This window comes from Crocuta crocuta, unplaced genomic scaffold (genome assembly GCF_008692635.1).
Source record: "Crocuta crocuta isolate KB4526 unplaced genomic scaffold, BGI_CrCroc_1.0 scaffold87, whole genome shotgun sequence".
NCBI classification, from domain to species: Eukaryota; Metazoa; Chordata; class Mammalia; order Carnivora; family Hyaenidae; genus Crocuta; species Crocuta crocuta.
This window is the reverse complement of record NW_027532166.1, coordinates 2,793,326-2,820,139: the sequence shown is the minus strand read 5'-3', so window position 1 is coordinate 2,820,139 and position 26,814 is coordinate 2,793,326. Positions and strand designations below refer to the sequence as shown.

General features: G+C 39.9%; 1 protein-coding gene across 1 annotated transcript in view; it reads right to left on the bottom strand.

Annotated features, from left to right (window-relative positions):
- Window positions 1-26,814, bottom strand: part of ERC2 (ELKS/RAB6-interacting/CAST family member 2) — an 885,144-nt gene that overhangs the window by 343,781 nt on the left and 514,549 nt on the right. The window contains exon 13 of the mRNA XM_077776719.1: window positions 19,921-20,081. Within this exon, the coding sequence (XP_077632845.1) occupies window positions 19,921-20,081 (161 nt within the window). The remainder of the gene's footprint in view (window positions 1-19,920; window positions 20,082-26,814) is intronic.

Below are 26,814 nucleotides of genomic sequence, written 5' to 3'. Positions count from 1 at the left end.
TGTTCTATTCATATTCAATTTTGAAAAAAAAAAACAAACATTTATTTTATAATAATTGAACAAAAAAACATTACTCCATGTAAATAAATAAAAAAATGAGAAAAATAATAACCATGTTACCAAGACTATGTAAAAATGCATACATGGGAAAACTGACTAGGAAACAAAAAAAAGAATTCAAAATGCCAAGTCTTTTTCTTGGGTAAATGCTTTCTTCTTTCTGCTAGTCATCATTTGCCAAAATAGACATATTTAATTTGTTTTTTTAAAAAGAGGTACGTCTATTTCAAATTATGATTGATTGATTTTCAGATATGAAAAGGGATATAACATTACTGCTATAAGCCATTTAAAAATGTTATACAAGAGAAAGCATTTTTATAATTACAAAGCCCTATACAAATATGACTTACTATTCTTTTTTATGAATATAATTTACTATCAAATTGGTTACTCTAATGTTGAATAATAATAACACAATGAATCAACACTATCCAATTCATTAAACTATTAAAATATCTAGCACTCATAGAATTTCTGATCATTTAGCACAGATACTTGTCTATATTCATTTGGCCCTGCCTCCTTCTGGCCTTACTGATCATGTGTGCAATTCCAGATATCAAAGATTAATTTACTGGCACCTTAACCTTTAAGTAAAGTAACCTCTACACCTGTAGGACTTATCAGGGAGCATATGATGGGGGGGGGGGTCCTATGGACACACACATGTGCACAGTCAAGTCCTGCATCTCCAACTGGCAGGCTTTGGTCCTGCAGGTGGGGCAAGTTGGCCATAATATAGCCTGTGCCTAAGATCCAGGAACAACTGCTGGATTCCTGTGATCAGTTTGTTGGCTGGATTTAAGAACGCTGGAGCCTGTATTTGATCATTTCTGCCCTGGGTGCCACTGAGGCCCAAGGGAATGATGCTAAGAGAGTTTCAGGAGACAAGAGCATAATTCAGTCAGCTTACAAAAAAAGGAAAAAAACAATCCTTGGCAACAGAAGCCTGCCCTCTTTCCCTCCCAGATGATTTTGGAGAGCCCTTGTTCTGTGTACTTTGACGTCAGAGGCCAAGGCTTTCCTGGTCTTCTACTGGCTTCTGCTCAATAAAAACACCACCCTGTTCCATCATTTTGATCATCATTATTTCCTCAGTTAATAAAACTTAAAGCAAGCATGTTTTAAGAGATAGCTGCTAAGGGGCAGAGGCCCATTTTGGTTGAGGTCAGCCTTGGCAGAAGGTCAGCCTTGGCAGAAGTCAACTATTTTTTTCTTAAGATTTTATGTTCTTTTGGTAAAATCATATTGTTTGAAAAATTAAAATAATAAAACATTAGCTGAGCAGTGGAAACTGGTTCAAGCTTGCTGCCACAGATTTATATGTATACACTTTTAGTTGCATTAAAAGCTAAACTCCAAGCTGGAGTTTTAGATGTTGTCTAAGCTCAATATCTCCCTGAGAAATTCCAGACCAGTTCTGGGAGCTTTTATCATCGTGTATCTTATTTTTAAAAATCCTTTCTTATTATAAATATATAAGTTATTACTAATACCATCATGAAGGAAAGGTAATGCTGAAGATTTTATATCTAGTCACAGTTGACCAATGTAAATGTAAGCCACATAACAACGTATTACGGACATAGCATCTCTAATGGTAGCTGAGAAAAAATGACTTGGGTTAATAGCCAACTTGCAATGATCACATGTCAAGAAGAAGGAGAGAATGAAGGGAAGGGGGCACTTTAGACCTGCATGGAGGGAAACTTTATTTGAGGCTAGGACAAGGTTAGGAGTCAAGGATGTTGTGGTGGAAGATAAGGTACTATTGCATCGTTATAGGGGTGATATTTTTGAAACCCTTGCCCCATATATATGGGCACTTTCAGCAGAACCTCCCAGAGCTGTTTTGGGCTTTTATTAGGACCAATTTGCTCAACTATTGTTATTCTTATTAATCATTTGAATATGGTATTTGATTTTGAGTCCCATATAAGACACTCATCCTCTCCTCCTTCTGTATCTCTTGGGCCTCACGTGAACTATTCCTCCCTCCTAGAAGCCAAATTCCCATGCTTCCTTCTAATATGGATCAGATATCCCAATATCCCAGGGCTTTCCTTATCATAGCACTTATTCCATCTTTTCATCTTCCTCATTAGTATATGAGCTCTCCTACACAGGGACCTTGTCACCAGGGCCAGATTCAGTGCCCAACCCATAGATAATGTCCAGTGACTAACTGTGGAGGGCACAAAGAACACACAGAATATCCAAAGGAGATGGGCTAGAATTGTGAGGGTCCTCTAAACCTGTCACAAAAAGTAGAAAAGAAAGAACTGGGTACTTTCCGATGGAGATGAAAAGATTCTAACGGGTAAAGGGGACAAGGGAGAAGACAAGACAGGAGAGTAGTTTTAAATACTCAATGATTATAAAGATGGATTAAATGGCTACATGACCTCAAAAAGCAAAATGTAAAAGAACCACAGAGCAAGAAGATAGAATGATATAGGAAGTTATTATAGTAGAACAAAAGGCAAATATTTTATGACAGAGTTCTCTGAAAAGAGAGTTACCCCAGAGCACTCATGTAGATTTATTAAGACTTACTAAGTAGCATAACTGTTTTATATGTATTAACTCACTTAATCATCAGAGAAACACCACAAGGAAGGCAATGTCAACTATATATTTGGTCAAGGTCATAGTACAAGCAATGTACATATAGGACCAAGATTCAAAACCAGTCATCTGACCCTTCAAAGTCCAGGTGCTTGGCCCTTATGCTAATGCATTCCTCATCACTGCTGATCCTAGGCAGAGCCTAAAAGACCCCTTCCCAGGGAGGCTACAGAGGAGTTAGGGAGCACCACCATATGAGATAGCAGGCTAGATGATATGAAACAGTTTGTTTCCATAACAACATTTAATTGTCACCACTTGGTCTTGCATGACTCCAAGCCAACCAAAATATAATGGTTATAAAGTCTGTCAACCAAAATGTAATGGACATAAAGTCTGTTCTCATGTGGGACCCTAGCTTTCACATTTCCCCACCCTTTTGGGACATCTTTTCTCCCTACCTTCTACTGTGGCCAGCACTAGAATGCTGCCAAGTCCTTGGCCCAACGTTATGACTTCTTGAGTCATTCCCCTCTGGAGTCACCAGATTTGAATGCCAAGCCCAAGACAAAACTCTGGCTCAACCCAATGATGTCACATGGTTACCTAGTTGAGGGAGAGAAGGGCACAGAGGATATTTGGATATGGAAGCCATCCCACTACTCCCTCAAATCACCAACACTGGATAAATAATAGATATTCAAGTAATCAAAACATGAAGACTACGCTGGCGGGGCTAGGTATGAGTCATGACTAGAGGAGCATCTAGCACAGTGGGAGGTCCCTAGTTATTGGTCAAGAAATGATGGTTGAATAACCATTGAAGCTTGAACTACACAGGGGCTATGGCACTAACTACCTGCACTGTCAAAAATCCACGTATAACTTTTGACTCCCCAAAAAGTTAGCTACTATTAGCCCACTGTTGACTGGAAGCCTTTCGGACAAAATATACAGGCAATTAACACATATTTTCTGTTTTAAGTATTATATGCTGTATTCTCACAATAAAGTAAGTTAGAGAAAAGAAAATGTTATTTAAAAATCATGAGAAAATGTATTTATAGTACCATACTGTACTTATATTAAAAAAAAATCCATACAATTCAAACCCATATTATTCAAGGGTTAACTATAATTAACAAATACTCTAAAATAACCCTGCAGAGATTAAATTTTTGTCCCAATGATATAGGGGCTTCTGGGAGCAAGCAGATTGATCATTAGCGAAAAGGGTGTAAGAAGCTGAATGGTTATCTTCAGGTGTTGCCAGACATTCAGGAGTTTAATCCCATTACAAAGGAAGCTTAAATTTAATTTTATTCTCTCCAGAAAAGCTACCATTTTTCAGGACCCAGGAACCCTTAGGTGTAATAGATGTCACTAATCACCAGCTCATGCCCACACTTTGAAAGTTATTATTTATTTCTTCAAAATTCTGGAGAGTTACCTTTCAGTAAAGAAGTTGAAATGAGACACAATCAAGAAAAGGCCTTCCCTTCCAGTTATGTTTAGAAATGTCAATAAGTGCTAAGAGATAACAAATACTCTACCCACTATGTCATTATGTCAGCCCTGGAAACACTAAGATTTAAGCCTAAATCAGTGAGCATAGAGCTGAAAATCAATTAAGGAATGTGTCAAGTGGTGTAAATCCTTCTATTTCCCTGTATAATACAACTAATAGGTCCATTTTGCTGTTTTATAGCAACATTAAAACAAATTAAAATCTAAGCTTCTCTAATTTGGATCCAGGGAGTTTCAACTTTATGGGGAAAGGCCTTCATTAGAATTCTCCTCTACCTTAAAGTGTTTATAATTTGGTGTCAAAATGTTTATCTGAAAAAAAGAATGTTTATATTGAAATATTTATATCACATAAATGATATAATGTCTGGGATTTGCTTCAAAATAACCCATGGATAGGTGTATGGAACTGCTAGATAGAAAGGAAACAGGACTGTCAATGAGTTGAATAATTGCTGAAGTTGGGTAAAGGGTATATGGGGGTTCATTTTACTTTTATAAATAATTGACCTTAAAAATTTTTTAATAGTATGTTATCCAAGTGCATTGGGTCATCAATTAGGAAAGAGATGATTCTCATAGGAGTATTCCTCTCTGTTCCATGGAAGTGACAACTGCTTTTGAAGGAAAGGAGACTATCACTCATCATACCAAATTTATAGTCATATCTCATTTGAGTGCTTGTTCAGATATCTGCATGGATCCCACATTAAAGGCAAGGTTCTCAAGTAACTGATCTAAAAAATATTACTTAGTAGGGTATTTTCAACGGATCAAAATTGTTTTAAATTTTTTTAAAAAATTTATTTCTTTTTGAGAAAGAGAGAGAGAAAGAGAGAAAGTGCAGAAGTGGAGGAGGGGCAGAGAGAAAGAGGGAGACACAGAATCCAAAGTAGGCTCCAGGCTCTGAGCTGACAGCAGAGAGCCAGATGCAGGGCTTGAACTCACGAGCTATGAGACTTGACCCAAGCAAAAGTCAAACACTTACCCAACTAAGCCACTCAGGTGCCCCTGACCAAAATTCTTTAAAATTCTCTTCTCTAAATACAGGCATTTGATAAAGTCACCTTTCCAAATAAGAAGCTTATCTGACTTCAATATATTCTTCACTGAAAGATTTTTTAAGTAAATGAAAGTCTGCATAGAAAATCTTTGGAGGAGGTTAGAAAATAGTTGCTATAGAACATGAGATGCAGGCAATTCCCACACATGAGAGGAGATTACAAAGAGATCATGTTAAAATCAGTTGCATAGAACTTAAGAGCCTATATCCCTGAAGAAAAGAAAATGTCTCTGAATGGTGACCCAAGTTTCTAGTCTACCCACTAAAGACTGTTAGATGAATGACATTACTGGATGTGGAAAGGACTCTTTTCTAAGCTTTCTGAATCTACCTGGTCTGGGGCCACCTGCTTCCAGGTGGGAGAAGGCCTATTTGCTGGACATGGGCCAGTGTTAAAAGGCTACTGGTGTCACTACCACACTAGCTCAAGGCCCATGTATTCCAGGAAGGAGGTGAGCTGCAGGTCCAAGGTAAGAAATTATCAACGTAACACAGGCTAGGTCTAGACCAGCTCTTCTCAATCAGGGCCGGTTTTACCTTCTAAGAACTTTTGGCAATATCCGGAGACATTTTTTATTGCCAACTGGAAGAGGGGATTGCTCCTGGCATCTAGTAATTAAAGGCCAGGGATTCTACTAAACAGAACAGTCCCCACAAGACAGAATCATCCATTCCAGTGTCAGTTGATAACCCTCAGGCTAAAGCTGTAGTTACTACGATAATCCCCTCACAGGCCCCATGCATGGAGCGATGAAAGTGCCAGGGGAGCAGAACACAGACCTGGCAGGAAGAAGGGAAAGGCAGGGGCACCCATCTCCACTGTTCCCAGAGCCAATCTAACCCTAAATGTATAGATTCAGCTTCCTATGGGTCTGTTGAAATCTTTCACTTCTCTCCTGTGGCTCTACTGTCAAAATCCTAAGACAAGCTCTCTTCCTCTGGAAGACTGTACCAGCTTCCTAACTAGTATGCTCACACCCAAATCTATCCGTGCAAAAGCCAGAGGCACTAGGGTGGAACACAAGAGATGCAGTATGGTGTAGTGGTCAAGCATGTGTCAAGCAACTGACAATCCTGAAAGGTTCAAATCTCACCTTTGTCAGGTGACATTGGGCTAGTTACTTAACCCCTCCCTGTCTGTTTCTTCAAATGTAAAATGGGGAAGGTAAATGTAAAATCTTAGAGGGTCATTGTGAAGATTAAATAAATTAATGTTTACAAAGCTTTTTAAAAGTTTCTGGCACATGGTAAGTACACTGTAATTGCTTTTTTATTATTTTCAAATCCTAATTCCATCATGCCGCTTCCCTTCAATGGATCTCTGTTCTTCATAGGATAAATATTGACAATCAGACCAAGGCCCTCAAGGTCCTGGGTGGTCTAACCTCTGCCACCCCTCCAGCCTCAACGAATCCTGCTTCCCCCCTTTGTCTCTGTGTTCCAGCCACACAGGCCCCCTATGAGCTAATGGAAGACATGTTGTCCCTTCTGTCACAGGGCCTTTGCAAGGGCAGTCCCTTCCTCTTGGAATGTGCTCCCTCACCTGACCCTACTAAGCAGCCCCACCTCTTCACCTAATGAACTCCCACTCACTCAGCACATCATGGCTCACAAACACATCATGGGGGCTCTTCTACTTTCAGGATACTCTCATTACTCCATAAACCTTTCCTTCTGGGCATACTTACCCTAGCTATCATTCTGCATTCAGTTTTCCAATCCTGGGATTGGATATCAAATTCTTCATTCATTCTCTCAATAAATAACTCTGACTTCCCTGAATGATCTGTTTTACAAATGAGTGAATAAGTCAATGACTGAACAAATTCCAGAGCTAATGGGAAGTGTTTAGCTTGTACTTGAGGCTAGAGTGCTACCTATGTAGCATTTGCTGCTCAAAAGTGGGAAGCCTTTAGCTTTATGGAAATCCCAAAGGCTCTGGGCTTGGCTGAAAGGCAGCTACCTGTGACCTGGAGGCAGCTGACTTGTACTCTGGCTAGGAAGCCCTAGAATGCTGTGTTTCCTTCTACCTCAAGAACCTCTTTTTCTTCAGTCAAGCCAACATCCCCATGACTGAAGAACAGGGGAAGAATTGTTTTCCCTTGTGTGTGGCAGGAGCAGGAGACTGTTTTCACTACTCCTAAGGCTGAGGCTGACTCTGGGAACATCAGCTCCACATCTTTCTGGGGTCGGGGCAGCAGCAGTCATTCATATTGAAGGGTCATTTGGAAGCCAAGTGTTTTTAGAAAAACCACAAAATGGCAGTTTTGTTTCAGTGTTTTGACTTAAGCATCAAGCAATCTGCTTCTTTTTCCAAAATTACTTAATATGGGAAATGTAAACATTTTCTAACAGCGCTTTCTCAAATCATCCTAACAAATCTCACACATGTGACCATGGCACTATGGGCTTCCCCACTGTAGCAGTCTGAGTCTGGCTGGAGACAGAATTCACCACAGATGGGTCCAATGAGGAGACTTCAATGAAAAGATGACAGAGGAGACGTGGACAGGGTGAATAAAACAAACAAGGCTTGGTGAGGCACCGAGAAACTGCAACAGTGAGCAGCCATTTCTGTACCTTGGGCTGAGGAACAAAAGGAAACATGAGTTAATCCCAGTCCAACAGAAGGCATGGATGGGGCACTGCTGAAAGGAAGCTATAGTCATGGAGAGAAGTTGTGAGACGCGGCCATAAAGCAGGACGGGAACAGGAGGGAACTCTATAGCTTTTTTCTCTTCACACCCTTCCATTTCCTATAGTGCTTTCTAGTGGCCCTGAACCCAACCAGGAGTCTGCCAGCAAAGGAGCCCTAGAAAATACACCCTATGGTGGACAGCTTCCCGGGGCACAGCCTCCCCTCCAAAGAATGGCACTGGTGGGGGTGCAAGGGAAGGAGAGAGGGGCACCTGGGTGGCTCAGTTCGTTAAGCATCTGACTTCGGCTCAGGTCATGATCTCATGGGTTCAAGCCCCATGTGGGGCTCTGTGTGCTGACAGTGCAGAGCCTGGAGCCTGCTTTGGATTCTGTGTCTCCTTCTCTCTCTGCCCCTCCCCTACTCGTGCTGTCTCTCTCTGTGTCTCAAAAATAAATAAGTGTTAAAAATTTTTAAAAACGAAGAATGGCAGGGGTAGGAAAGAGCAGAGAGTAACCACTGGGCCTACCCAATGCCATGTTGCCTTAGAATAAAGCCTTAGCTGATGGGAGTCTTAGAAATGCATCGAAGAGAAAGTTTTCCAAGAAAACTTCCAGAGATAGAGCCAGGAGGAGAAAGAAGCTCCAAACTCAGGGCTGATGAAGTGAACACACAAACACCAATTTCAAAACAGAACAGAACAGAAAGACAGCAATTTAACTTTTATCATAACTGCATGCTGGCACTAGTTGCAGTGCACTCTGCAAATCTCTTCAAGTGAGCAAAGTGTATAGGGTATGAGTAATAACAGATTCTCAAAGTTGGCCACAGCTTCCTTCAGGTTCGAATTAAGATCCCAGGGATATTGGCTTAACCCAAAGATCAAGTCAAACACTGCATTTCAATTTTCACAATCCATTGGTTCCCAAATTCCGTGACTGGAAAACAAAAGACCTTGGCCATACTTGATTGGCGGCTTGGCTTCAGGCTATAGTTCTCAATTGTTTTGCTGCTGGTGAACTGAGTGGTCTCCTCTCAACATCTCATTCTCCAGGCAAGATTGCCAGAGAAGGCCCTTCTCTCCCTCAAACATGTGTACACTCAGGTACGTACACACACACACACACACACACACACACACACACACACACACACTCCTTCTATGGTGCTTGGTCTGCCTCCTGCCCAACAGTCAAAATTAGAATCTAGCAAGACAACGATTATGCTAAGAAAATCCAGAAAATATTTTGAACCCCAGTATTTTTAGGGCACCAGGACAGGGGCAGGAAAGAGTGAGGAAAGGAAGAAGAAGAAGAGAGAGGATGGTGGTGAGAAGTAAAGGAAAAAAGGAAGAGATAAAGGAAAAGAAAGAGGAGGCTGAGTGGAATAAAAGCCAGGAGAGGCCAAGGAAAAGGGAAAGGAGGAAGAGGCAGTAAGCAGGAGGCAAAGTATAACTTTCATTAGCATGCATTCATTCTTTCAATAAACTTTTATTAAATGTTTTCCAGGGATCCAGAACATTCAAAGCCTTCCCCACTTCCATGCTATGCCTTGGTCTATAACCCTATACATCTTCAATGAGTTGGAACTTTTGTGATGTCCTCTTCCAGTGAGGGTGAGTATCTTGATGTTTACCTGTTCACCTCTATATCTTCAGGGTTGAGGATTCCCCTAATTATATCTGGACTATATTTTAACGCTGCAAAGAAGACAGTACAGAAAGACAGAAAATCCTCCAGGTTGGGATTTGTCCCATCTTGCCCTCTGCAATTCTGGCAAAAGGCTGGCATCTGGGCAACCATCTGTCTCCCATTGATGCCCCTAGCCTCTGCTCTGGTATGTTTTCATACCTTACTAGTGTCCTCATTTTTCTTCTATCCTTTTTGCTTTAAACAAACATTGAGAGAAGTGGTTCTTAGGAAAAGACCTAGATACCCAGAGGGATGTAGTGAAGGAAGGAAAAAAATGGAAGGGAGAAACAAAGGTGGAGAGAGACAGGCATCAATTGATAGTGCTTGCTAGAGGACTATCCCATTGAGAACTATCCAGTTTCATACCCTTAATTTATAGTTGGGCAAACTGAGGACCAGAGAAAACCACAGGTTAAAGGATGATGGAATAATAGAGCTAGAGAGGGCATGGATGGATCAGGTCTTTTGTATCTTAGTGAGGATTTATATTTATAGGGACCACAGTCTCCTGGGGATTCAGATCTGAGACCTATGCCAATTCCACTCCATTCTCTCATGGTGAGCTGGTCTATAGTCCCAAGAAAGCAAGCCAAAGTCATTTACACAAAGCAGGAAATCCCCAGGCCACCAAACCCTTTGGTCCAAGATCAAGATTCTGAATGGGGAAAACATATCCTGTGTGAGTCCCCTTTGAAAATAAGTTAAATCAGAGAGAGACCCTACAAAGCTTTTCTCTCTTCCCAAACTTAAACACCTGTCTTTAAAAAGGGAGGCTAGTTTTGGGTTTCCTAATGCCCACTACTGGAATTTGGAGTTAAATCATTCTTTTACGTTGGAGAGGTTGTCTTGTACACTGTAGCATGTTCAGCAGCATCCCCAGCCTCTACCCACCAGATACCAGGAGCAACTCCTAGTTGTGACAACCAAAAATGTTTCCAGACTTTGCCAAATGTCCCAAAGAGCAGTATCGACACCACAGTGAAACCCACTATTAAAGAATCACAAACTATTAATGTGCTCATCTCAGTCCAAAACCCTGTTCACAGTTGGAGAGATTGGGTCAGGCTGCCTCAGCTCACTCAGCTCTAAGTGGCAGATTCAGGCTGTGAACTCAAGTCCCAAGAGCCCTGCTCCCTGGATCAGAGAATTCTTGTTTCCAGAAGTCGAGCATGACCCTGGCTGTACTGTCTGGCCCCTTGTGTGATGCAGCTGCCCCACCCATTGTCTCCTGGCAGCAGCCCCCAACATGCACACACAGCATTATATCAAGCATTAGATCATTTAAAAAAATTCCTCCAACAGGATGTTGCTCTTGGACTGGGAGAAGGACCACAACTGTCCCCTTTGACTTGCCATGCTTTATGAGGTTGGAAGGCCTGCTTTTCTCTTTCCCTGTCTTAATGGTTGACCTTCCCGAGCCCCCAAGGAGCTCCTATGAGGATGGAGACAACATAAAGTATCGTGGCTGGAATTATTTAAGCTCCACAATTCACAAGCATTTAGATTATTTAACTGCTCATTATGATTATTTAAGCTGAAAGATTATACTGCTTTAGCTCAGAAAATGTTTGTATTTCCATTAAAAACCACCAGGCCAAGGGCCCTCTTGACTGACATTTTTCACTATTAAAACTATACATACAGTGTATGTTTTTGGAAAGAAGACAGTATGTCCCTTATTTTGTTTTAAGATAAGGAAGCTGACTTCAAAGGCCTCTTCTGACTAGCTCTCTCTTTGACCCCTCTCTCCCAGCGTCACCCTAGTCTGCTGTCCTGCTCCCTACAGAGGCAAGTTGGAAGAAGCACCTATCTGTCCATTGCCTTCTACTATTTAATCAAAATTAGTCCTGCCATTTCCACACTTAAAAATCTCACAATGACATCTGAGTTCTTCACTCAGAGACAGGGTGCTCAGTGGTTAAGATCATGGACTATACTATTAAACAGAGTTACCTTTGAGTTGCAGGTGTCTGGCCCTCAGTTTCTGCATCTACATAGTGGGGATAATAACACTTCCCAGCTCACAGGAGGTGGCAGCAATGTGGCCCTGCCTACATGTAATAAACACTTAAGAAAAGTTCACTGGTAATAGTAATTCCATCACCCAAAATCTTGAATGCACTGAATAAGATATATGCCTGGGATAGTTTAATTCTCTGAAGGCGTGTGAATCAGAGATAGTACACTCCTTAAGACAGGAAGAGTGAAGGGCTCTTGCTTCTACCTGACATGCAGTGTAACCATTGATTCTTTCCCCATAATGCCTTGTGAAATATGTTTCTGTGTGGCTAATACATTTTACATCTATACAGTATTATGAAACATAACACAGTGTACAAAAATCTAGAAAAATTCTATTGTGGTCCTATTGAAGAATTCTGTGTCCTAAACCAAGCAGTCATTTTTTTCTTTTGGCAAGTTTCTCCATTTAAACAAAGCCTCTCAAGGGAAGAAAAATGATTTCAGCATCTTCTAAATATTATCCATTTCAGGTCATTTACTTAATAAAGTTATGGATAGAATTCCACATTGGAAGAGCTGTGATCACCCTGCTGCCCCCTCCATGGAAATTCCTTTCATAACACCCAGAACAGCTATTTTTTGCTCCCACGGGAACTGCAGACATACCTTGGGAGCTATCTCAAAAGGCTACAGAGTTCCTACCACTGCAAAGTTCTACAAAGCCCTGGAGGAAGATCTTCCTCCTCTTAAATTATACACCCCAGCTCCAGCACAGTCTTCTGAGGCAACATAAATCAAGCCCACTTATTTTCTTACATGTTACTACCCCTCTAACAGCTGAAGGAAGTATCTGCTTCTTGACCTTCTCTAGACCTAACACCCTTTACTCATCAGCTTTCCCAACTGTGACAAAATTTGCCAGGTATTCCTGAACCGGTTTACTCACATGTCTCTCCCATAGTTTACCACCATTGGTACCCAGAAATAAACTCAGATATATACTGGACATGCATGCATATGAGTAAATGCCTGTTAGAAAGACAATCTCTAAAGGTGTAGTTGCAACACCGTTTGTATGTGCTCAGTGAAATAACATATAAATCGACATATTTTTTTCATACCTTGTTTTAGCAAAGGCTGCTAATTGCTGCCAATTTATTTCTTTCCTCTATTGGTACTAGGTTCTCTGAATGTTAACTGGACATAGAACCACCCAGCTAAAGGTTTCATTTTCTGGCTTGCCTTGCAGCTCAGTGTGATCATGTGACTTCAATGCTGGCCACTTCTTCTGCATTAGTTCTTGCACCTACTTAAAATGCACAAAATGGAGGGATTTGTGTCCTCTGTTCACTTAGAACAGTGCTTAGATCACTGCCTAAGGCACAGCACAGTCCTTGTACATAGTGGATGCTTAGTGAATGAACTGGTAATGAGTGAAGTAACAATGGACAGTATGTGCACCTTAAAGGGGACACATACTTCCTTCTCCTTTCTGCTGACTGGAATGTGGACGGGGTGGTTGGAGCTGGGACAAAAATCTTGCATCCAGGGTGAAGCCATATGCTGAGAATGACAAAGATGGAAAGATGGAGGTCCCCAGTAACTACACAGCTACTTGTGTGAGCTTCTGGAATGTGGAATTTTCTTATCCTTGCATTTAAAGTTAATTAGACCATTCTACTATTCTGAAGTTATTGTCTCTGTAGTTAAGTTTTCCTTACCCACTATAAGCTTTGTGTACAGCAGGTCTTTTCTCCCACTAAAGGCTCTAAGACACCAACTTCAGGGTTACAAGAGAAATAGAAATCATGAGTGATAAGCAACTGTGCATTTAAGTGACTGCGTGCAGCTCAAACCACAATCGATGTTGGATGAGCCGTTCTTCAAGACATTATTTCCCTTCTCTCTCTGCCACCTGTCCTCAATCATTGCAGGTAACCTAGAAAGATGTGACAAGCTTCATCAGTGTTCTAGCTGGCTCAATGTACTTTTTAAACTGAGCAGGTAGTGAATACAAACAACCAGACAAACTGGGACACTCTAGAAAACATTACCATAGTATTCAATATTTTTTAAAGGGAACATGTCAAAGTTTTTCTAAACAAACAATTCAATAGAGAAAAGACTGCACTGTAGCCAAAACAAAAAAACATTGTTGAAAGCATAAGGCTAACAAGAATTTAAAGATAGGATCAGTGTATGCAAACTATGTGTTTACTTAACATATTAATATGCAACATAACATTATATGCACACATATATATATACATACACACATACATACATGATCTTTTACTGCTTAAAAATCACTTTCTCATAATCTCATAAATGCATAATTTCATTCAATGCCATAACATCTCTGTAAGATGGTGTAACTGACTTTATCAATTTTAAATAATGGATGCCTTCAAAACTCCTCTCCCAAGCTTCATTTATCCTTTCCAAATTGCCAGGCACTTAGGATTCCTCCCTAAAGAAGTGTGATTTGTCTTTTCTCATGCTGGCATGAAGTAAAGAATAAATTGATTTTATCATTTTCTGTACCCTGCCTCTCCTTTGAAGGGTACTTACCTAATGAGTGGCTCTCTCAAAAGGGATCCTAGATCAAAGAGGTCAACAGGATAATGCCTTGGAATAAGCACTGCCTTACCTCACTGTAAACTTCCTAAAATAGCTCAATGTATACAAAGGCTTTTGAGGCTATCTAGAGAAGATATCTAAAATGCAACAATACCTAGTAAATTAAGATGGATCTTACAACATCATCAGATGGGTTTAAAATGTAGAGGTTTCCTTAAAATCTTTACACAAGCACCAGAAATCACCACAGGAAGTCTAAAATACACACTTCAAATCATGTAACTATTAACCAGCTCTCAAAACCCTGGTATTTAATACTAAACGCAACATATCAGTCAGCATGCCTGTCTGCCTATGAAATTACAATGCTAGTTGGAATTGTCTGAGCAAGCACACACAGATAGATTTTAAGTACGTATCTCATGGCCTTCAATTTCTTTTAGCAACAGATATCAAATTCACCTGTCACAAATTAAATAATTGAGCTTTGGTTACTGAAACCTAAGCTTATTAACCAGCATTAAGAAAACCAAACATATAGAATGATATTCTTAATATTATTTTAATAAAATTCCTTTTAAATAGGAACAAATGGAACAAAGACAAAACATTAGGAGATGTTTTAGCAAGAGGTTTTAGGTATTTTTTTAAGTAAAAGAATAATCTAATACACAAGGGAAAGTGAATATTGTCCTTTTCTACTAAAATCCAGGGTTGGGGACTGCTAGTTCCTTCCAGTATGGGAATAATGGCTGGCATTTGGAATACTAACCAATAATAAGCAAACTAAATGGGAGGTGTTGGGGTGGGGAGAAAGAGTCATACATGAAATACAGTGAAAGGCTCTACTCTGACCTTGGTTCCAAAAAGGGTTCTTGGTCTACAGGAAGGTACACAGCATTTTCCATGTCCCTCTTTACCCCAAAGAGTTATAAAGGCCCTTACCTTTGGAAATAGCTTTCTAAGGAGATTTCAGATTTCTTTGGTTACAGAAGAAACTGCTTTCTTCATCTATTTATTCACTTATTTGCTTATTTATGAGTTTGTTCATTTCCTTCATTCATCTTACTAAAATGTAAGCTTGATCAGGTAAAACATTTTTCTGTTTGTCCACCTAGAATAGTGGTGGACACATAGTAGGTGATCAATGAATACTTATGAATTTTTGAGCTAATTCACACTTTCATTCTCAAAAGTTGATGAAATGCCTACCACATGACAGATTCTAAATATCCAATATGAAAAAGAAATTACATTATAAATAAAATAAAACCAACTAATAAGAAATCTTTTTTCTTTTTTGTTAATTAATTTTTTTTATTTTGAGAAAAAAATTTTAACGTAGAAAAGTACAAATAAGAGTGTAACAGTCCAAGATTCTGTTAGTTGATTTTCTCTTGATAGTTAAGACTTGGCCATAATTGTCATATTTGCCATAATTGTCTGAATATTTTCTGCTAATAAATAAAGCAATGCTGAAAAAGTTCTATTCTTAGATCCTATCTCCAGTTTTACTGTCATAAATTTAGAGTAAATTATATTTGTAGTGACATGTATATGACGATGCCCAACATATGATGCTGTTTTGTTTGTTTTTCTTTTATAGTTTATTGTCAAGTTGGTTTCCACATAACACTCAGTGCTCATCCCAACAAATGCCCTCCTTCATGCCCATCACTCCCCTTCCTCTCCCCCCCACCCCCATCAGCCCTCAGTTTGTTCTCGGTATTTAAGAGTCTCTTATGGTTTGCCTCCCTCCCTCTCCTTAACTATTTTTTCCCCTTCCCCTCTGGTCCTCTGTTAAGTTTGATGAGAAATCTTCAAATTAGAGGAATCAAGCAATATTATCTCATTCTAAATTTCATCTGAATTTAAACTAGGAAGATAATCCCCTGCCCTGCCCAAGAGGAATGGGAGAGAAAAAATATAGACCAGTATGACACATATGCTAAAATAATATAACACAACACAAAACTCTGATTAAAAATGAAACAGCTGGGTGTAGCTATCAAAAGGTAAGATCTTTGCAATGATAGGACAGCTCTATATCTTGACTGTGACAGTTAGCTACACAAATTTATACATGTGTTGAAAGTGCACATAACTAAATACATACACACACACAGACACACACACACACACACGAGTACATGTAAAACCAGAGAAATCTTAATAAAGTTGGTAAGTTGTACCAATATCAATTACCTGGTGTGATATTGTGCTATAATTATGTAAGATGTTACCACCGAGGAAAATAATTTCTTATAATGGCATACCAATCTAAAATTACTTAAAAATAAGTTGACAAAAGAGCAGAATGCTTATCAAAACATTCTTTATATTAAATATTCAAACTAAGGTAAATGTGCCCAATAAAGAAGTGAACCTATATTACACTATATTAACTAATTAAAAATAATACAATTCTATGTGTCATAGAAGCGTGTTCATCACTCAGTAAACAAAAGAAGCAGGATTTACAAAATATGAGAGTACAACTGAATATTGTTAGAAAGTAAGGAGCATTTGTAAAGGTATGCACCAAATGCCACAGTGTCTGTCTCTGCATGGTAGGATCACGGTGGTTTTGTTTTTTATTTTGTCTTCATATTTTGTCATTTTTCTTTTCTAAAATGAACACTATTACCAGAAGAAATATCTAAAATGCTGCCTGTGCTGTGTATGGGGCTTAGGTGAATTCCGTGTAACTAAACAAAAACCAAACCAAGTGGGAAGATCACATGGAAAGCCATTTCAGTTCCATGTAAGGACCAATGAGGTACCTGCACGTGCTCATGACTTCCAGTGAAAATGGCATTCACCAGGGCCTGGTGAATTCCCTATTAGTAAGTATGAGGACAGGAGTCTGGTTTATGCACTGGGAGGTTGGACCCAGCTGCTTTCCAATTTTAAAACTCTGTGCCATTTGATTTTACAACAAATTTAACAGACACCACCTTTCATTTCAAAAGCCCCTTTTATGTTTCAAAGCACTTTCACACATGCTGGTTTATACTCCTTTCAGTACTTAAAAGAATCCTGCCTGCACAACAATTCTATAGAGTAGGCAAGGCAATTATTATCACCTCCATGTTACTGAAGAGAAAACTGAGGTAACCAGAGAGTGATCACTCAATGTTATGGATGAGCTAATAGATTCCATCTCCTTTCCCTGGACTCACAGCCCTACCCCTCTGTCCTCTAACACCACACAGCCTCACTTTTCCCACCAGGTTTTAGAAACGGTTATACTTCACCTAAAGTTTCTTACATGATGCCTGCCAGTTGAAAGAAAACCAACAATGCTTGGCACAGAGTGATAGTAAGTACTGACAGGGATACACCCATCTTTTTATTTCCACTAACTTACAATGACTCAGTTAATGTCAAGTAACCAATATGTCAACTCAGCTTAAAAATCAAGATTGGTCAAACCAGTTGGTTGCCTTGAACAGCCCAGGAGGCTCATGAATCTAGTTGGGGTTGTTGGTCAATATAACTGCCCTATACCTGTGTCCCCACAGCCTCGGGACAGAGCCCACAAGCAGGGCTTCTGGGACAGTTAAATAGTGAATAGGGTCCATATTGGACTTAATGAAGCAGGGCTTTGTTACTTTTACCAAAGGAATTAACAGAGGAATTCTGTATTTATTTTGCAGTGGCAGAAGATTAAGCACTTGAGCAATAATGTGGCAATTCACCAAAAGAGGTCTTAGTTAGGTGCTATCTGAAATCATGAAATTAAGTGGGAAAACATACACACGGAAAAGGTTTATATGTTTAAGAAAAATAAATCCAAATTTTAGATAAATGATACTCTTCACAAAGTATACTAAACAAATGACATATTTTCATTGGCTGATAGTGTCATTTACACACATATATCATTTTGCATGTGCCAAGCCCTCCTGAGTGCTTCTCCTCTCAACCTCTCCATGAAAGTCATTATAGGAGGAAGGAGAAGGGTCAGCAATGTTAACGTCATTTCCCCTAAACCACACAGCCGCCAAGTGGAAACTACAGGATTCCAACCTAGGTCTGATGACTGCCAAACCAAGGTGCTGCACCATTATGTGTTCTCTGAAACCACTGAAAGTGTAAGTCCTTTTTATAAACAGGAAGCAATGTAAGTTTCCTTCAAAAGGCATAATATATCACTCCAGGAGATACAGAGTTAATTTGGGATACCTGGAGAACAATGAGATAATCTAGGCTGAACCTCACACATCACAACATACAAGGAGGCAGAAATGGGATTGATGAATGGTAAAGAATAAAGACTGATGGAATCAGTGTACTGCTATTGTTAATAAACTATTGATCAAGTTGGTAATGTCACCGATGTTTAAAATACTTTTCTTCTTTAGCTATGTAAAATCCACTTTTCGCCTTCTATCTATTCACTCACTCAATAAACAGTGACTGAGCATTTACCATATGCTAGGCACTGTTCTAGGCAGTATGATAATCACAGTGATGCAAACTGATGAAAGTTCCAGGCTTGGTGGAATTCACATAAGCTCCGTGAGAAAATAAGATAGTAGAAAGGGAACTTGAGGTAGAAGATTTTGGTTTTAATCCTAGCCAGATGGCCTTAAGCAAATTACTTGAAATCTCTCTAAATCTCAAGTCCCTTACTTCTACACTGAGGATAGTATGTTTTTATTATATATTACTTTATTAGGAAAAAGGCGAGTTTATACAGGAAAAAAACTACTTATTCTTTCATCTTGGAGAAACTGAGGTAGTTGACAAGGAATAAAAATTTTGTCCTCATTATTAAATCCTTCAAAATATTTCATTCCATATTTTCCATGATCTAAGCTTTCTGGGTTTAATGTTAACCATGTGTAAGACTTGTGGGGTCAGGATCAGGTCATGCTTCCATACCTAGCCACCAATTTCAAAGTCTATGTTACAGGCTTAAGATGGCATAATTATGTACATTTCCCTTATTGTGGAAGGAAGTTAAATTTAAATTATATCTTGGTGATTATTTCATCTTAGCTTTTAGAGAGATACTGCTTCTTGCCTACTTCTTTAGGAACAGATCCATAGCAAGTGATTATTTCTAATATCTTTGAGTAATTTTCTTTCCTATATTCTTCCATGGTGATATTATTTCATTGTAAGAATGCAATAGGAGCTAAGTAGAGATGGGTGTATCATAGGCCCACAGGAAGGATCACTGCCCAGCAGGAGGACACACTTTATTGATTATATCAAAGAAAATGATTGGTTCCAGTCTCTCCTTACCCCTGATCTACCCTACCCTCGGGTGAGGAGGAGGGAGTGGCAGGGGATTTCCAAGTGTGTTTTTATCAGCCCAGCAAATCAGACTCCTTGCTTTCTAAACAAAGAGGTGCCAACCTTGAGATGCAATGAAAGCCAACACAAGCTACGCATTGTACACATGTGAAAAGAATATAATTAGCAAAGTTATAGTCACAATTAGGAAATACCTCCTCAGAAAGGTTTCCAATTAACTTTGAGCAGCACTCAAATTACTATTGTGCTTAAGGAGGCCTCTGACTCTTGGCCAGCTCAAACCTTTGAGACAAATCTAAGAATAACAGCGCCGTCCACAAAACAGACACACAAAATTTAATGCTAGATTTTTTTTTTTTGAATAACCAATCAGAAAAATGTGCAAATTGGAACACGGAAGCTATATTAAAAAAATAAGAAACATGGTTACAGAAATTAATAGTCAAGTGTTGGCTAAATTATTCTTTCTTCAAGCTCTTTCTTCATCTTCTCTAGCCTTCCCTTCCCCATCCCTAAAGAAAAGTTAGGAGAGAGAAACTAGGAAAACAAAAATGGGTACTCACTTCATCTCTAGGATCTCCTCCAGCTGTTTTCTCCTTTCTATTCGGAGGTTAGCCAAATGGGCTTCTTTTTCAGCCAAGGACTGCTGTGTGGAGGCCAGGCGTGCCTTGGTGGCATCTAGTTCCTGTCTAGTCTTCTCCAATGCATTCATCAGTTCCTCTATCTGAAAGGCACATGGAACATGGTGCATTATTTCTCCTTCAGTCAAGCACAAGGCCTTCTTTGCTAGTCTGTATTCCAACAACAGACACAAAGGAATCATAGCCATTCTTGAACAGGTACTGTATCTTAGAGCCCATTCTTTGTCACTGGTTGAAAATAAATGTTTCAAACACAAGAAATATCCAAATTTCTCCAAGGTCCTCATTCAAATAGATTGTCCAATAACCTTTATAGAAACTATTTAATATATTTATTAGAAGTAGAAGGTAACTGGCTTGACCCATTTTCAACCTGTGTTTGGCCAAAGTCTCAGATACTGCCTCACAGTTGGCGGAANTAATTTTATTTTTTTTTTAATAGTTTATTGTCAAATTAGTTTCCACATAACACTCAGTGCTCATGGAGGAGGACACTTGTGGGGATGAGCACAATATACTTTTGTGTGTAGGCCCCAGAGTATTCTGAGAGGAAGTTAATCTACGTGTTTCAGATTCATTCATGTTTTAACCTATCAAAGCCTTGTTTGGCAAAAGCGATTTGATGTCCAAGGGGCCTCAGGAGCCCCGTCTCACCTCACTTTCAGGAAGCAAGGTTTGGCCAAAGGTAAACAGAATTCCAGCCACAAAAGGTTCAAGTTTGGTTTGCCCCTGAAGTTTGAGAGGGTTCTAAACTTGAAATAAATGACATGTAACTTTTATAGGGTGCTAATACACCATAGAAATAAGCCAGACTATCAAATATCCAGGATTTTTAGCCAGGTCCCAAAAAATTGGACCAGGGAGCCCCGAGGCAAGGCCTTATCCTCCCCAAACCATCTTTTAAAAGCCAACACACAACAAAGAGAGCTGGTGTTTATGGTTCTGCGCGAGAGACTTCCGTGGAGCAATCCAGTGAAATGCCATCTTTTGCACAGATGCATGCCGCATCCACCCTGCTGATTTAAAACCATGGTTCCAGGAAGTTTCTAGATTCCAGAGTTGATGTTTGGGTTTCTAAGCCACCCCCCTTCCAGCTGAACTTGGCAGAATGGGATCATCCATCACTAAAGTCAACAGAAAGCCCTTCAAAATGTGTCAATGACATGTTAAGTTCCAATTCATAAAGACTTTCTACACAATTTCTTCAGTTTTACATGGAATTTATTCAGAATAAGCACTATAGTTCACATCCAAGGTAAATTATATGCTTTTAAGATTCAGAAAACTGTCTATTTTTCCCTGATAAAAAGAGGAATTTGATGACCATGTAATGTAAATCAAAGCCAAAACCAAAAAGAGTTTAAAAAACAAGGCATATGAGGATTAACCATGAAAGTCCCAGAGCTACACCTGCTTAATTGCAGAATAAATACTGTATTCTTTAGCTTTAGAAACATACAAAATTTAAAAAGCAATCATAATTTTTTCTCACATAAATTTATAGAATATTAGAAATATGATTAGTAGCCCTTCTATAAAGCAGTGCTTGGTGAGACTGAAGCAGGTTTTTTCCTCCTCTCCCTCTGCCCCTATTTTTGATAGCAATGTAAAAAAATATCAGAATTACGGTCATTCCAAGTGCCAACAAAGATTCAGTCTGTCTAACCCTCTATGGCCTGTGTCTTCATGATCCTGTTTCCTTTCATAAATCGCTCTCTATTCCAAATGCACTATTGATCGCAGAGAACAGGGAGAGTATCCAGGATTCTCACTTGCTAAATCTCTCTCTCATAAAGTTGAAACTGATCTGTCTGCAATCCACACACACACAGCTACTCAACTGGGTTTCCCAGTTCTTAGTTCACCTGCCACTTTACTATTTGGGGCCAGTCTCAGCTAGTTTTATATTAATCCAACTATAACAATTATGCTTTAGAGTAATGACTTGCAGGCTTCCCTGGCCATTTCAGCAATAACCACATAGAGAAACACCTAAGAGATGCAGCCCAGAGTTTTTACTGATGAGATGCCACTGGCTTCCAGCATCAATAACTCCTAGTGTGAGGTGAGACTCCTATTCTCAACACTTTGCAACCAGAGTCTCCAACAGTTTCCTAGGCCTAGGCTTCCCACTCTTCCAAATTCATACACTCCAGGCCAGTTAGCATGGCACACTGAAGACCACCGGGGCCACTGGCCTCAGGTACACAGTTCTAGTCTTCACACAGTCGCTGTTTCTCTCTCTGACTTTGTACAAATGACCACTTGATTCTTCGAGCTACAACTTTCTAGGTGATACCCATGATACCTCCTCTTTCCTTTGCTACCACAGCAGGAGCTTTAAAAAATGTTTTCCCTGTTATGGTTAGCAATATTCCAGTTCTTTTCCTTAGTGACACATGGTAGGGACACACTCCCCTCTCCCTTTTAACTGGGGTGGGGCTTTGGCCAATAAAATCATTGTCATTTCCAGGTAGAAAAATTTAAGTGCTAGTCAACCCCAACTTTCCCTTTTCCCTGTGACTATAGAAGCATGTTTCAGATGATGCCTCCTTCAGCCTGAGTCCCTGAGCAACCACAACGAAGAAGCCCAAAGCCAACCCACATCACATAAGCAAGATCGAAACCTTTGTTGTTCTATACCATGAGATGATGGTCCATTACCCAGCCTGTCCATTACCCAGCCTGGACTGGTCTTCTTTGACTGATCAATTGTCCCAATTCTTAACGAGTTCCCTCCACCTGCCTCCCCACCACCAGTCCCCTCTCGCTAGGAAACGACATTGCTTTTCACTCTTGCTATCCCATGGAAACTCTACACTTGTAGGCCACTAGTACGCCACATGTCTTTTCCTAATGTGTAGTTTGCACAGACAACTTCTTCCCCTCATTTGAAATAAACTTTTACTGGCTATGAATATGTAGCTTGTGCCTTAAAAAAAACACATCAGATTAGAATCACAGTTCATCATTTACTGTGTGGCTGATACAAGTTCCTTCATCTCTTTCAGCTTCAGTTTTGTTACCAGGAAACAGGGGTCCATGCTGCTTATTCTGTTCCATGTTTGTGGGCATTAAGTGAGATGATGTAGCCTACACATTATTTATTCCTCTTCTACCTATCACCAATAAAATGATTTTTTTTTCTGATAGAGTAAAATACACTCATTGTACAAATTGTAAAAGATCAGATATGAACATTTAGAATTTCTCTTTTTAATTCAGATTAAATAATGATATTCTTTTTCATTAAGATCACTTGATTCCACCTGGATATAAATAAACATTTTATTATAATTTCTCCAGTCTCTCTCTCTCTCTCCATGTATGTATATGTATAACTGGGATGTTATATACAACTTTCTAAACAGTTTTCAATAAATGGATCACAAGAATTTTCCTCTTGTCGTTAGCCTCTTGTAAACACAGGGGCCATATCCACCCCCATTTTCTTAAAACCAACTCTTCCCTGGGGTTCTCTGAAGCTCTCTTTTAGATTGGGGACCTACCTCCCACATTTCTTTTGTAAAGTCTTCATCTTCCTGCAGCCTATAATTGGATCCTTCCTCTTATTACTAGTTATTATTACTCATTACTAGAGACATTTTCTTCATCCATGTGGATCCTTAGGAGAATTGAGGTCTGTCTCCACAGCTCTCATCTATATGCAGATACCTTTCCAAACTTTACCTTTTATTCACTTGACCTCTTTCACATATACCTAACCACCTGTTGATCACTCCCATTTGAATGTCCTAATGCCACTTTAGATTCACGATGATCAAAAGCCAACTCATGATCCATGTACACCTGCCTAAACCAAATCGTTATTACCCTTTCCTGCCCTCCCAACGTGCCACTCCCTAATAAACCCACAGGTCCAACACCCTGACCTTTTCTCAGTCACTCATGTTTAAGACCTCAGAACCACATTTGTCTCTTTCTTATCCTTCCTCATGTATTTTCCATTTATCATCAAGTCTTAACTGCTCTATTTTAGAAATTCTTCTGGGATCCATCATTTTCTACTATCATTACTTTTGAAGCCTCAAGCTCAGGTCCCTTCCCCTCCCACATTTCCAGAGGCATTGAAAGTAACTTGTGAGTGTGAGTGCGAGTGCAAATGTGTGTGTGTGTGTGTGTGTGTGTGTGTGTGTTCCTAGGCTTTGTCTCTATCCATAAGGACATGGCTTTGCCTGATCAGCTTCTCCCCATCATAGTGTTTCTCTCAGCCAGGTCCATTGCTGGATTTTAGGACATGGAATTAGCCAATGGGTAGCAAAGTCAACTTGAGAAACTAAGCGCAAAGGTACAGGACTTTGAAACACAGGCTACAATGTTCTACATAATAAAAAGTGGGAGAAAGAAGTCAGAGGGGAAAGAAGAAGAATGATCCTTGAGATCTGGGACAGAGAGAAGTTTGTTTTGTCTTAAGGGCAAAATAAAGGAATTGCAAAGAATAGAAAAAGGGAAGGAGGAAAAAGTTGCTAGGGGTTATTCCTGGGGCCCCTTCAATGTTTTCCAAAGACACAAACTGAAGAATTGGACGACCCTTTTGATTTTTTCCAGCTGTTTTGACTGTGTGTGTTTGAATGTGTCTTTTAACTGGGTCCCTTGGGTCTGGGATTCAAAGATGTCCCACAGAACTCACTGTCACAACTTACCCCTATGCCAAGACAATATGCCTAAACCACCAATATTTTGTCAAAAATATCACTGGCCTGGCTCCAACATCTTAAGGAGCTCCCAATTACCCACAGTAGTGGCTTTCAAACTATGTTCCTTAGAGCAGCAGGGGTTCCCCAAGGGCACCTGGAGGCTGTAAACAGGTCATTGGCATGGGAGAAGGAGCATGAATTAGCAGAGATCTTTATCCACCATCCCACATTCACAGGGAGTTGTTCCACTTACTTTTGTTTTATATCCAGAATTCCACTCAGGATTTAATTTGAATTTTTTTAAAAAAGCTTAACATATTTTAAAATACTGAGAATGATTAAAAGCATGATTATGAAGCTAGAGTGTACTAATCATAACTGTTTTACCACGTATTAGTCATAAAACTTTGGGAAAGGGTCTGAATCTTCCGATCTCTAACAAAAGTACTTCTCATAAAAGTTACTACAAGTATTCAGTGAAGCAATGAATGTAAAGTTCTTAGTCCGGAAACTGGCAAATATGAAAACAGTACATTCTTAACAGAAGAGGTAGTAGTGGTAATGAAACAGAATTCAGGAGCTAGCTTACCACTTACTATCTTTGTCACTTTGAGTGAATTATAAAAGTTCAGTAGGTCTCAGGTCCTTCCATTGTTCTATAAGGGTAATAACAGAACTTAGCTCAAAGGGCTTTGGTAAAGATCCAATGGGTTAACATCTGTGATACCCTAAGAACAATGCCTAGTACTCGGTGCCATAGAAATGTCAGCTCTTATTAATACAGTGCCTGGTAAAGATTCAACCCATTTTATGCTTACTTATTACTGAATTCAAATTCTATGCTTCCTGTCACCCACCCTCAGTCGCATACACACACACACACACACACACACACACACACACACACACAGACACACACGCACACATACATACACACCTCTGGACTTCCCTATGTTGACCCCTTCCCATTACCAAAATCTTCATCTTTTAGGGCCCTATCACAGGAGCCCTGGCCTCCTTCACAGAATATAGTGATTAAAAGTCGGAGCTCTGAAAAGCACATACCTGGTTCTAGTTTTGATTTCACAACAGGATCTCTACAACCTGAGGCCAATCTTAACTCAGTTCTTCCTAAACCTTGTTGCACATTAGAATCCTTTGGAAAGATGTTAAAAATCCTGATGTCATGCCTGTATCCCCACCAATTAAATCATAATGTTTGAGGGTGGGAGTCAGGCTTTAGTATTTTATTAAAGATGCAGTTGATTCCAAAGTAATCCCAAAGTGCAGCCTAGTCTAGATACCATGGATATTACTGACCTTTCTCTAAATCTGCAGGTCCTCCCCTATGAAATGGGAAGGAAATGACAACTACCACGCGGGACTGGCAAGAGCATAAAGCATCTAGCCCTCTGTGTTGGACACCCTGGAAATGTCCAGTACATGACAGTTAACCATTGTCCCTAGTCCAACCCAAGTACCCAGTACCAGTTCTTACTGTCGACACTTGACTTTATACCACCTAATCAAATATCACTTCACATTTCTGCACAATTTTTCATGTGTATGCTTAGTCACTACCACAGGATCATAATCCTCTAGAGGGCAAAGATCACATCTTTGTCCTCTTTGGAAGTGCCTTCAGCCCCTGACACAACACTAGCATCCATACTCAATAAATACCTGCAGAATGGGAGGAAGGGGAATGCAAAGGCATGATTCTGAAATGCCCTCCTTTGACTCACTTAGTGCAGTGATGGATGAAGTGTAAGTCTGAACCTGATACTTTCCTACCCCATAAATCAGTGGTCCCCTTGCCATCCTCACCAAACACCCTTCAAGGTCTTGCTGTTTGCCTCAAGCACCTTCTCTTTGCTATGGAGGTGAGGGGGCTCAGTTACTCAGCTCCTGAATGCAAGGGGACACCATATTCGATGCAACCCCAGCAGCCACGAAAAGCACCCAGAAACCTGAGTGTCAGGATGGCACAATAAAAATGTCCCAAGTTTTGAGCTGGGGTACAAGCAAGCAGGGTTTTGTCCTGCTCTGCAGTACACATGCTCTGCCCTGGGACCTGGAAAATGTGCACTCCCTCCTTCTTTCTACCACCTCAATGGATGTCTCCTATGTGCCAGGCATTCTGCTGGACACTTGTGAC